Here is a 13,718-nt window from a genome sequence, read left to right as displayed (position 1 = left end):
TTATTTGCTCTTTCTCCCACAGTTCTGTCATTCTTGTCTAGTTTTTTCATGCTCTCTTCAACCTGTTCACCAGTACATTTCTCCGTTGGACATATATCACAGACCAGATGTCACTTTGCCAGCTAATTCTCATAGTATGGCACAGAAGGGTGAGATGGCCATTATTGTAGAGTAATTTAAGGACCTGAAGGACAACATCATATGTATAGCCTCACCCACCATAGTGAAGAGATCATCAAAGACTGGAGTCCCACCGACTAACCCAGAAAGTTTCCTCTTTGTCAGATCTCACTCAGTTCTGAGCAAGGGATGCATTTGTCCAATAAAAACTGTAATTGAGGAAGAGCCCCCCAACTCCCATCATCTCCACCTAGAAATCATCTGCCATCCTCCCAGAAACAATCATACAGTAGAGCTACTCAAACAGAGCATCTTGTCAGAGGGAAGAAGAAATAACCACAAACCACATTTTAACACGCATATATTGTTCGACGATTAGGCCGTATATGTAATATGTGGTCAGTCTTTAGCAGAAAAAAGGAGGCAAATGTCTGAAGGGCCCATACCAGGCTGAAAGCTGTCTTTGTTCCTATCAGAGACCGGAAGATTTTTCCTCTTGATAAATGACTCCAAGGACCTTTTTAACAGGTAACTATATGAAGCCCTCTGGAAACAAACGCTGTTTGCTTAAAAAGATAAAGTGCGCCATACCATCATATTGGCACTGGACTTTAAAGATATACGTAGGCTAACTGTGAAAACCTGTGGTCTGCAGTCTGGAGGTGTTTTGATTTGATGCGGATATAGTAATCTGCCATGCGTTTTTGTTAATAAATCAGATTCTCTGACCTGCATACTCATTATATCAAGGTCCTTACATCTGGAGTAACTACATTGTGGCCACAACATCATGAGTCACTACACCACAGATAGGTATTTGAAACCATAAACATTATTAAATACTTTCATGTTCATCACTTTATCAAATATATATGTTTATACACCTGTGTGCTATGCTGTTTAATATACCTGTCACATTCAGGCATAGCTCAAAGCAAGAAGTCTAGAGATAAGTTTAACTTCTAAGAAGCTGGTGTGGATGGGATAGAGGGGTTTCCGAGACTATCCTGTGGGTATCAATAATTAAATTACAAACTGATGAATCTAGCAGAATCCCTTAGCAAGTGTTTGTGATGTTATGACCAAAGGCTGTGGACAGCAGGTTTTGGGTGTACACCCTGCAGCCAACTCCATTTCGCAAGGCCGAATGAAGCACAACAGGGGTAGACCTGCCCACACTGGTTTGGGGAGAGGGCCTGGTTGTCCTCACAAAACACCTATTTGGAAATAGAACGTAAAATAGAAGTTTAGCAGGAGTGCAACATGGCGAGCGATGTGTGTTATGCCATGTGTTGTGTACGTGGCATACCACAACTGGTAAATTTTGGTGTTTTTTGTGTTTGAGGCTACAACTCAGTTTTTAAGTGTGGAACCTAATACATTACACATTTATTTGCGCAAAATGATGGCATCCAAAATGAATCCAAATTAATGTAAATTCTCAATCCAAGCTAAATATTCAAAAAAGTTATGGATCCAAAATTGTGGAGGTCTTCTGTTTTTTTTGTTGTGTCTCCTTCGTTGCAGAAATGCATGCTTACAAGGTTCAGGAATCAGGATGACTCCAGAAAAGTGTTAGAATTTAATATATTAAAGACGCTTGCAATGTAAGATTTTATGGTTATTGTTTGGTTTTTATATTTTATTTTTTCTGCATCTTCCTCTAAAGTTCTTCCATTGAAGAGGCCAAACTCTTCCTTTGGTGGCACAAAGCCCTCCAGTTGTCCTTGATCCAGTTGGAGCAGAATGATGGTGTTTTCGTGCAAGCGGTTCTTCATCTCTTGCTGATAATTCAGGGCAGGCAAAGCCAGTTGGGCGAGGAGAGGTTGACATCTGGAATCCTGGGTGCCATCGGCTTAGGAAGGAAATCTCCACTTTCAAGCAGGTGAGAATTTTAAAACAGAAATATTTCCTATTGAAATTCCACTGATTGTCTAGAGAGCAATCTAGCCAGCGATCGAAACATTCATGGAGGTGGAGCGTCTGCTGCAAGTTAGTTATTGTGTTGAACCTTTGCATGGTCTGCATATTGCTTTTTTAAGTTCTGACTTAAGCAATCTAGTTCCAGGTAATGTCATGATATTCTTTATAGAAATATATGGGTGTCCGTATGTTCACAATTCTGCAGAGATAATGTCATTTAGCTCCACCGGTTCTCCCTTCCTCTTCATTTGAAATCTACGGCAGAGCTGCTGAAATTTGGATGTTTTCCAATTCAGTATTATGAGCTACTTTGGACCTCAGCTGCCACACTCAAGCTTCTTGAGATCTTAGCAGGTGCATGTGAGCGGCCCAAAAAGTCAACGAGCCTAAAGTTGTCATTTGCCATTAGTCGCTCCAGACATAGCGAGGCGGGTTGGTACCTGGATACATCTGTGAGTGAGTCCTTAAAGGCTCAAGGAATTATGTGACATGTTATTAGAATATGTAACGATAATAGGACTTGTCATATATTTGTGCATCACTGATCAATTCCTACTCATTAGATGCCGGGCCATCACTTTTTAAAATAGTAGAAATGTGATTTTATTTACTGCTTTCGCCTCGTAGTGTTTTAAGTGGTGTTATTCCATAAATGTGTGATCCTCATATTACACTTTGTAAACATAGGAGGCTCAGTGGACCCACTTGTATCTGAAGTGCCCTTTGAAATGCACCAGATCTCCTAGTTAGACCACTGTGCTGTCTTACCAGCCAGAATATTTCTAGTAAATCGTTTCTATCACTGCTTAGGATGTCCTGGTGTAAGGATTCCTTAATGTAGCCTATGCATTAATAAATGATTTATCTTTGTTGCATAACATTGACTCTTTGTTACACATATTTTGTTAACTGCAAGGTTTCGAGTGGTCGCACGCAGCATGTCCGCATACCTTTTGGTCCAAGTACCAGGAGAGAACCAAGTTCGTCTCAAGGCAAGTTCTTCATTGCAAATGTCCATGAAAGCTCAGCAGGTATGTTGCATTTAAATTAATTTATGAAACAATTTACAGAGTTAGCAGAAGAATGTTTAAAAAGAAAACTAATAGAACTATGTGTAAATAATTATCGAAGAATAAAAACTATTGAGTGATCAACCAATTACTGCACCACATTCATTTCCAGAAACTGGAATTGCCATAAATAATATATTGATAAGAGTTTCATAGCCCAGTACCACCTGCGTGGGAGGAAAGATAAAACGAACATGTGCTGGGGGGAAGTCATAGCTTGTCCTATGTACAATATGTTTTACACGTGTGCAGCTCTTAAAGCAACTCTCGTTTAGTTTGAATTGTCTTACTTATTAATGTGTTAGGATATATTTGTAGTGTGGCTTTGCTCCCTCCCTGCTCTAAGGGAGCCTATATCCCAGCACACACCACCCTTATTTTCTTCTTGAGATCATCATGATGTTTTCTGGAACATATGCATTGGATTGCCTGATCGCTCTACGTTGGTAGATCACCAATTTAGCAGCCCTTTGCATTCAAAAGTCAGGCGCTACATTCCTCCCTGTTGAGTGTAAGCACAATGTGTTGTTTAATCAAAGCCCTTGTCTGTAACTGAACTGGTGTCTTGTGACATGGGGCGAAGGTTACAGGCACCCTAGCACTCCCAGTTCCACCATGTCATCCTTCCTTCTTCTTCCGGCTGTCCATTGTACTTAGTACCGGCTCTTTCATTAGCACCAAAAGCAAACTGTTCAAATGTGGTATGATTCAACTGGTTGAAGCATTAGTATGCTCCTCTGGCAACACAATGGGGTATGGAGAGCTCGAATCAACCATTGCCTGCACCCAAAGTTATTTCCAGTTTACATTAAGATGGAGGACCCTCTTCTTCTTCATCGCCCTCCAATTGCAATTCCGCCACTAGAAGTGAGGCATCGTTCACCACCATAACTGTTGCTTGTTCCTCATTAACACGTACCTCCTCATGGTTTACACATCTATTTTGAGCTTCAAAAACCTTCTGTAGCACATTTTGAGAAAATGCCCTGTATGCCCAATTTGTCAGCATTCACTCTTCCTCAACAGACAATCATTGTTATTAGCCACATGCCCATAATTCCTACATCCACAGCAGAGCTGCCTTTGAACTCGCTCCCCCAGATGGCTTTATTTATTTTGTTAATTGTCTTTTACACTTTTGTATTTTTACATCTGCTGCTTGTAAACATCATTAACTTCCTCATATTTCTTTGTGGTTGATCTCAGGAGATAGATGAAGTGTACATTTCTGAAAGAGATTCTAGACCTTAATAAGGGTATTTAAAGAGGTTTTGAAAGAGACACTACCCTTTTTATTCAAGCATCTTGCCAGTAATATGAACATGTAGCTGCAATAAATGAAAACTTGAACATAATATAGGCCAACCAATAGTTGTCAAACTGCATAGTGACAACATCTGTTACATTTAAAAATGTCTACCAAAGTTGTCTCAACCAGAATTGTGTGGCTTTTGAAGCTCATACTCAAGCATACATGTTTCAATCACAATATTGAAGCATTTCTCATGCCCTGATATTAGATGACGAGCAGCCTTCTAGAAATCATCATATTAATTTTCTAAATGGTAGAAATTGTCTACTGCTCGGTGAGGTGATGCTATAAGCCCATCCTTTTAATCAAATGTGGTCAAAAGGATCACCCGCTCTAAAGCGCCTGAAGTTTCTCAGAAGGAATAGTCTTGCATGATTTTATGTGTGAAAGGTGGGTCTATCTAGGGCTTTACAACTAACTATACAGCTATCTTTGTGTCCACAAAATGACAGCTTGTGAATAGTGATTCCACCCCCCCCTCCTTCTCCCCCAAATATTCTTCTAGGAATGTGTTGTAGATGATCGAGCAATCACAATCAGTATGGGGTGAAGGAGAACAGGTTTTTTGATGTGGTCCCTCTTTGCCCCCAGCAACACTTCTTTAAAGGTGCACCATGGCACAAACAGGAACTGTATGCCCTTTCTATAATTTGGCTCACTCCGCTATGGAAAGAGTTAACTGTCCTACAGCACATTTAATTTTCTTTTGAATTAAATATTTAATTAGTTAAAACATATTTAATCAATTATTTTTCTGATGTTTAAATGTAAAACAAAATAACCACATAAATTACAATTTGTTTTTAAACATAATATATAGGAATATTTTAAATGAGATTAATTATATGTTAATAAAAATTTAAAAAAAATGTAATTTGAAAAAGTGAAGATATTTTATGTTTAAATAATAAATATGTTTGTTTTTTTGTTTTTTAACATTTCATTTTAACTATTTGTATTTTAAAGTATTTACATATTTTTATTTAATATAACATTTCTTCCTTCGGTGTTTTATTTTAAGTCCCTGTCTCCATTATTTTCTATAAGAGGGTGTTGCAGCATCAGTGGTTGACCCTGTCTGATGCTGGATTTAACTACTGTTTGGTTTTGGCAGTAATAACTTACACTTGTAAATTTGGCTCCACCTCTTTTTTCAGGTAGTGGAGACCTGTAAGTCTATGCTTTTGAGTAACTTTACATTCTGAAAAGATGAGGCAACCTCTGATGTGACGCTTTGTACATTTAAGTGCTATACTACGTAAAACTTTTAAATTTATTATCTCCGGTACTACTGATGGCATTGTTTGTGTTTTCACTTTATTACTGTTTGTGTGCTGTATAAATACTTAACACAGTACCTCTAAGTCAAGCTTGACGGCTTTTGTGCCAACCTACCAGAGGGTAAAGCACAGGTTAATTTAGTGACTGTTGTGGTTCACCATGCCAAGGATTGTAGGTGTTGCCTGAGAAAGGTTTACACCCTACTCAACCAATTATCCAGTTTCTTACAGTGCGCACTTGGCAGAGTTTTAGTGATATGAAGGGAGCTGCTGCAGCTTTTTTCCATTTATTTTTTTCGTTTTAGGGGTAACCAGTTCAGTTATTTTTTACATCCTCGCTTAAAGTGTTACATTATTTATTCTCTTGGCAGTATTACCTTTGAAACTATCAGTGACTTCATACTTTCGCACCATCTTCAAGTAAGCTTTGTACTAAGCCTGCTCAACTAAAAGGTGAACCAAACATGTATCAAAGTGGCCTTTTGAGGCATTTCCTGTCAAGAGTGCTACTAGAACTCCGCTACAACACTGTCTCTCACAGTCTCTAGAGACATCCACACTCATGCCATTTGAGTAGATTCCTTATGTGTCTCCTTGTAAGAAGACGGTAGTGGAGCCCCAAGGTGCCCCCCAAATCCTGTTCCAAGAATGCAAAACAGGTAGATGACTTAGAATGAAGAGGCGAAGTAGGACATGTCTATAGCCCTTTGTATTTGGCTGAGACTATAGCAGCATGTTAAGAGTGATGGCTCTGTCATAGATCTTAGCTGTTCGGGCTTCCATCTGGATCATTCATTCTTTCTCATGCAAGGCAAGTCAGTTCATCCATGTGCTCTATTGGCTGCTTGCAAAGCAACATTCGTCTTGCCCCGATCATAGGTACCTTCTCTACGTAGCCTGAGAGACTACCTTTCGATCGTCTCTGCTGCACTGGTCATCAGATTGACCAGAGCTCGAGTAGAATGTGCTGCTCATACCTTCTGCCTCCATCTATGGATACACCACTGTACCAGCCTGTAGATAAGCAGTTCTCCTACATTTCCAGAGAATCCTATAACATGTGCATTTATTTTGGTCATTCATAGATCTTTTAAACTTTACATACGTTACCGTGTTCTCAAATGTATTGCAATCATTTGGCAGGTTGTATTGGTGTTATAACAAGGTTTCAAGATCTATAATGAAGAAAACAACTAAATTGCATGTGTCATTGGAAAGAGTGATCCATTCCTTCTTCTCTCGACAGGCGCTGACAGCTTTGGAAGCCATGGCATCCAGCAAGCAGTATGCAGAGTACCAGGAGCCGCTCGCACAGGCCTCCCAGTTCATCAAGTACCCGGGCCATTGTCTTGGGGATGGAAACAAGCTGCTTGCTCTTCTCATCAATGCCTTGTACCCAGAAGTGCATTATCTAAACATAATACGATAGCGACAACTGCAGCAATCTCTATGGAGCCCTACATATTCTTATATGTGACCTGGAATTTGCTTATGGCGTCATTGTTGTAATGTGCCGAAGACCACAGCAAATGCTTTGTGGCAAAGAATGGAAAAGTCCAGTCTTGGTCAATCTTTGAATAGTCACAGAAAATTCTGCTCATGGGTACGGAAGTTGGAACCCTTCAATACAGCACAATATTACCTAAGGCTTCCAAGGCTACTGGTGCATCAGGCGACTTGGCTCAGAAAATGATCTTCTAAGTGACTACGTACTCTGGAAAATGTGAACACAACAATATAGGGTTTTTCTCTCACTCATTGTGTGCCTTTTGCTTAACTGTTATGGGAAGGTGCGGATTTCATGTAGAAGACTGTCCCAGGCTAGAGCCCAGGCATCATATCTTAATATTTGAGGTCTTTGATGGTGATCAACAAAGGCATGTCACTTGGCACACAGCTGAGCAGTACACACCTTGGCACAAAAAGCAAACCCGCCGTATTCTGAACGTGCTATGAAGGCATGCTTGAACCAAAAATGTGTACTTTTTCGCATTTGTACATTTCTTTTGATCCTTTATGCTCAAAATGTAAAAAGGCATTTGGCACCAAGAGACACCCAAGTCCAGCAATCAGAATTTGTAATGCGCTTTTGGACATCATTTATTTATGTTAACAATCCAAGGCTACATTAATGCTCCTTTGCTCTTTCTCTCCCAAAGACTGTTTCTTGTTTAATTTATTTAATTTATTTTTCACATTCCAACCTTGACTTCCCTGCGGATTGTGACCCTTTTAAGACAAGCATCCTCGACCAACCTGAAGCAAGTGCGTATGCCACCCTCTCTGTGTTTCCAAACAAACTTTTGGGGATTTTGATTAGTTTCAAATCTTTATTTTAGGGAGTATTTCACTTGTTCCATCTCCAGATCATGTCCTTAACAGTTACTGTGGCTGACGTGTTGAGGATGCAGTGCTGATGCCTTGGGGGTTATACCTTGCTTGTTCGTGCCACCAGCGAGCACCACGGATGCTTTTCTTTCTTGTTCTGGGGATGTTTCTGTGCTCCCTTAGATTTTTAATTAATCGCTCACATGATAAAGTATTGAGAATTTGTTGCCATGGCAGTTTCTAGAGCGATGACTTTCAGCCATCCTCTGGTTCTGTTGTTCTGCTTCTTGGTAATCCATGAAGCTGGTGTTTCTGAATCCCAGAAGACTTCCTTCTTCAGGCGAGAAGCTCTAGGTTAACCATCATGCCTTGCAATAATGTGGCTTGCGGATTTATTCTATGCTTGTTGTGGCCGCTATGTTTCTACTGAATTATGGCGTAGCCCTTGAACTTTGAAGACCCCTGAATCAATGAAGAGTGAAATCGAGAGTTTTGAGGTTTTTGAGAGTTCTGTACATGAGGCATTTAAGAGGGTGGTGTTTTATATTTAACTTTTGTGAATGAACAGCAGTTTTTTATGATTTTCCCCCATAAGCCAAATATGCTGATCTGAATTTTTAGGGTGCACAGAGTGTGACCCAGTCATCCAAATGAGTATTGGCGTTCTGGGGCCCTTTAATAAGCTGGTATCTCTCAAGCCCAGTCTCTGGACATATGGGGGTGTTTGTGCCCTTAAATGTTTCAGCTCGACTGATGTAGGGTCAGCATTAGAGTGGGTGGTGTTCCTGAGACGGTGAGTGCTGTGGTGATGTGGCTGTATTATTTTAAACACAGGTGTAAATTGTGAACGCCTTTGAGGGGGGCTCATACAACCAGTGGAAATAGTACATTTGTAGTTTTCCTAAAGATTACAAGCGTAAATGACTGTAAATTCCATGGATTGCAAACTAGCAATGACAACATGGCAGCAGTTTTAGGCACCAACTATATTAATGGGTTTCAGACCATGTTTCTATAAACTGTTCAGCGTAGCCGAGTGAAGGAACCACAAGTGCCTGAAGCTCAGTGCCACATTGATGGATGCATTCTTGTTGCTTCTACATTACGAATGACGTGTTTCCTGTGTGCTGTTGCAAACACTCCTTACAGTCCAGGGTTGGGATAGGATATCAGGTACTGCATAAAAAGGACTTCAGTGCTGTCCGGCTGTGACTTGTGCCAGCATGCATGGTGGACTGTATGTTAACAAAGCGTGGGAGGTGTCCACAAATATAATCCTGGTTATGCCCATGCCAATCTTAACTTCTTTATTTGGCTCTGTCTCCAATGTAACTCTTTACGCTCTAGTTCTTGACTAGACTCCATTTTGGGACAGTAGCATCCAGGAATGAGTTTACTCTCTAGTGCTCGACTAGAGTCCACTTAGGAACAGTAGCATCCAGGAATGAGTTTACTCTCTAGTTCTCGACTAGAGTCCACTTAGGAACAGTAGCATCCAGGCATGAGCTTGAGACACGCTTGCAGGGCTGTCACAAGGGAAGGCAGACAGGGCTCTTTGACCTTTCTTGGACCACACACTCCTGTTCTAAAAATATAGTTAAATAATCTGAAATGAGGAGTTATCAGTCCCTTCATTGATCAGCTATCGCGGCCACGCCACTATCTGGCGATTGTAGCTGTATTTTTGCAGGAAAACGTTTTTTTTTAAAATTATGAGGTGGTCCCTGGATTACAATTAAGGGAGGGGCTCCGCAAAAGTTTTTGTCAAGGCCTCCAGAGAGCATTCTTGTAAACGTACATGCCTCTCAAGTGCACCGGCGCCCTATGAAGTTATGTACACAATGGAAAAGACCCGAAACCTGAACACTGCTACAGCAATGTTTCATTTGATTTGGTTTTAAATCATTTAAATGGCAATCATTGTGGAATAGCCTTACTTAAACTGGCTTTAAATAGAATAGAGCGGGATACTTGCAGGTGTAACCTGATTTGAAAGATGGCACACTGATGATTATAAAGCAGCCCGTAGCATGGTTGGATCCAGTCCAAGGTTGGCAAAAGGGCATCAAAGGTGGAAGCAGGTATAACATCATACTAACACCACTCAACTAATAAAACTACGTGCGCACCCACATGAACTATAGATGGCATGGATATTTTCCTTTTCTGATTCCCAGGATAAAAAATCGTGGACATTTTGCTCTCATATTTATTTTCCAGAATATGTCCCTACCTTTTTCTTCTATTTTAAGGTAATAGACTTTCAAAAAATCCTGCTTTTAGTTTGAAGTGTCATGACATGTCCCAGACCGTGCCATGTGTCACAGAAGTCCTGACATTTATTGCATCAGTATTCTAGTGCTTACTTGCACAATACGCAATTCGATCTAAATCATACTGAGCAACTTTGGACCGTGACGTTCACTTTTTGCCTGGACTCGAACATTGATAAACACATTTGTTTAATTTTGTGATAAACACGTGGAGAATGTACCAAAACTATGTCAATGAAACCTCTCCTGTGAAAACATACACAGCAGTTGCTGGTTCTCTTCTGTTTCGTAAGTTTGCAATGGTATATATGCAGTATACATTTGTTAAGTGCGCCAAAAGTTGTACTACTGGATTTAAAAAAACAGTAACTTGTATTTTTTTTGCAGATTTGTTATTGTTTTGTTCATAAAATAACACAACATTTTACAATGAATGAGTAATCAGGAGTGGCAGGGGAACCAGAGAACCATAGACATGCTTATACAGAATGGCAAAAACACTAAAATGAAATACATTTGAAGAATCAGTATGCTTCGATTGCCTCGAGCCCCAAGCCTTTTGAAGTTTGTTCGCACTCCCTCTCAACTTAGAAATCACTTTTTCTGCAGTTGCATATAAGTCCATCCCTCTACTCTAGACCCTAAAGAAAGGAGGCGTATCTCTTCACCAAAAATATGCAGTGTCACTCTTAGCACAGGAAATCTGATGCCCACCATGGGGGACCTCTGCACCCTCAAGTCTGCCCAACCTTCCATTACGCCCAACTGGACCACCTTTGGCTCTGGTTCAATGGGAGTGTGTAAAACCCCCGCTTAAGGTACTCGCAGAGTTGCAGAAGCGTATGCAGGTTGGGCTTTTAGCCCTACCTATCCTTCAACGTTTGTCCAGGCTATAGTAAATCCTCTGTAAATAGTTTAACTGAATCAATCTCAGATTGAAGGGGTTGGCCCATATGCGGGCAGCCATCTTGGTCTCATGCCAATCGTCATCACCCAGTTCCCCCATATCCCACTCCCAAGCCGCCCTTACTCCCATCATTGTGTCCAGGGTGTTAAGGAGGATGGATCTGTACAACCTTGATAGGTCTTTGCGGCCCAATTGTTCAATTATTAACTTCGGTTCAAAAGGACTGTATTCTGGCACCACCCATGGTCCTCTTGATATGAAGCAAGGGCACGACAGTGCTGTAGGTATCTAAAAAAAGCCTGGGTCTTTTGCAACTTGAACTCATTGCCAAATGCTCAAAGATTTTAATATGATCATGAACCCAAAAGTCCCCCATTTAAGAGATATCAAGAAGGTCCCATGGCTTGAACCCAAGCAGTTGCCCCACTTGTTTCAGCCTAGTTCCGGTGCACAGGAGGGTCGGGTTAATGAATGTGTCTAGCCATTTAATGTCCTTTTGGACAGCTCACTACCATAGAAGGGGGAGTCCCATGATCCATGGGAGCGAGTGCGGGGAGAGGTCCCCCATACAACAGATGTGGAGTCTCTAATTCTTCAAGGGTATCAAACTCTACCTGCCAAGCAGTCATACTTGTCACCAAACAACCAATCCCTAATTGGGGCCATCTGCGCCCCTCAGTAGTAGGGTCTAAGATCAGGGATGGCAAACCCACCTGGAAATGTAGAAAGGTTCATTTCACGTGAGATACTGTAAGAAGTTTGCACACCGACAGAAGGTTGAAGACCACCGATTGTAAATCCGGAATCAGGGTGGGCAAAAGGATGTACTGATAGTTCTGTAACATAGAAGGGAAGCGAAGTAACGTGACCATTTTGTCAAGTTCCACTTGCCCATTAAAGAAATGAGCAATGAGGCCCATCTTTTTAAATCTTTTTAGAAACGCGTCGACACAAGTGCTAAATTCAGTTCCCAGTAACTTTGCTGATCTCTGGCAATAAATACGCCCAAGTATTGGAAAGGGTTGTCAACTATTTGGAAATGGGCCCCCAAAGGACAATGCGGTGGAGTGCCAGTCAGGTGAACATATGTTTACTTCTGATTACGGATAGCCATGAGGCTTTGCTATACACAGACAACATTTCATCAGCTGCAGTAGCGAGCTCTATGTGTGCTGAAAAAACTGAGTATATTGCTTCGTCTAAAGACACCCTGTCTTCCAACCCATTTGGCGAGTAGAATCCCGGTATCTGTGTTTCTCTCCTGATCCATTCTACCAGGGTTTCTATAACCAAGACAAATATGAGAGTTGGAATGAGGGCAACCCTGGAGGGTCCTGTGTTCATTGGGGAAGGGGGTGGAAAGCATCTCATTAACTCTCACTTGCGCCTTCAGGGCATCATACTAGGCCACAACAAAGGCCAGAAACCTAGCGCCGATATTTGTTTTCTGGAACATCTGTAACACAAAAGGCCAATCGGTTGTATCAAAGGCTTTCTCGCTGCCTTCTAGTAGCAAAACCTCTGGGCCCTGCTAGTCGACTACTCTGACCCGTCCCATCTGCAGACAGCATACACAGTGCCTTGTGCTCCTTTCAGGCATAAAGACATTTTGGTCTTTGTGCACCAGAATCCGCATCACTTCGCCAATTTATTTTTGTATTTTTAAGTGATATGTTTTTCGCTCGTTTTTCTCAATTGTAAATGTAAATTTTCAACCCAAGAACAGCAAACGTACTGCTTAAAAAATAGTCACATCCCTTCATATTGTATGCTAAAAACATGATTTGATGCACTGGCTTGCCATGATAAAAAATTTATTGATGCCTGTTGGGTTAACAATGTTTTTTAATAGTGCCATATTTGATAAGGCCAATCAATAGTATTATAAACTGATGTTTTACAATAGTATGTCTGCATTTGGGGTGTAAATGTTTAATCAAATTATGTTCAAGATGTTTTCTTTTTACAGATTTGAAATGTAAGTTTAACTTTATTAGGCCTCTATGGGCCATGTAAAATAAAATGTGAAAAATGCTGCTAGTAAGCACTTGTTTGTTTCCATTCTTATTTAAATAATAATTTTTTGTAAAAACAGTGGTGAAAAGGGTGCTACAAAGGGCCAGTTTAACAAATTACCCAGTGACCACTGAGGTTTTAAGATTATAATTCGTAGTAAATAATTGTTAAAATGAAGTTTGGCCTAGTGTTTGTCAGCACCTGTATCTCAAAGCCCAGGTACAGCCCCTTGCAAGTTGAATGTAGAGTGATTGTGATCGTGTAACAGCTGCTTGGCAGCCTACTCAGAATCACCTGCCTGTTACAGACCTGCTTGCAGTAATCAGCTGTGATCCAATACTGAAACTGGAATCAGAGTTGCTATTCTTTTGATGGCCGTCTTTGCAGCACTACCAGCAGGGTACTGATAGAATATGTGATTAGCAGGCCACTGGAATCTATCTTTTGAGAGCTATACTGGTACTCATGATTATGGTGGAAACCACTATC

At 40.8% G+C, this 13,718-nt stretch overlaps 1 protein-coding gene across 1 annotated transcript in view; it reads left to right on the top strand.

Annotated features, from left to right (window-relative positions):
* The window catches only part of EPG5 (ectopic P-granules 5 autophagy tethering factor), a 595,944-nt gene extending 582,687 nt beyond the window's left edge, over positions 1-13,257 (top strand). The window contains exons 42-44 of the mRNA XM_085629140.1: positions 1,790-2,005; positions 2,960-3,074; positions 6,952-13,257. Coding sequence (XP_085485266.1) covers positions 1,790-2,005; positions 2,960-3,074; positions 6,952-7,134 — 514 coding nt within the window. The 3' untranslated portion in view covers positions 7,135-13,257. The remainder of the gene's footprint in view (positions 1-1,789; positions 2,006-2,959; positions 3,075-6,951) is intronic.
* The last annotated feature ends 461 nt before the right edge of the window (positions 13,258-13,718 follow it).

This window comes from Triturus cristatus, chromosome 2_1 (genome assembly GCF_964204655.1).
Source record: "Triturus cristatus chromosome 2_1, aTriCri1.1, whole genome shotgun sequence".
Taxonomy (NCBI): Eukaryota; Metazoa; Chordata; class Amphibia; order Caudata; family Salamandridae; genus Triturus; species Triturus cristatus.
This window is presented reverse-complemented; position numbering and strand designations above follow the sequence as displayed.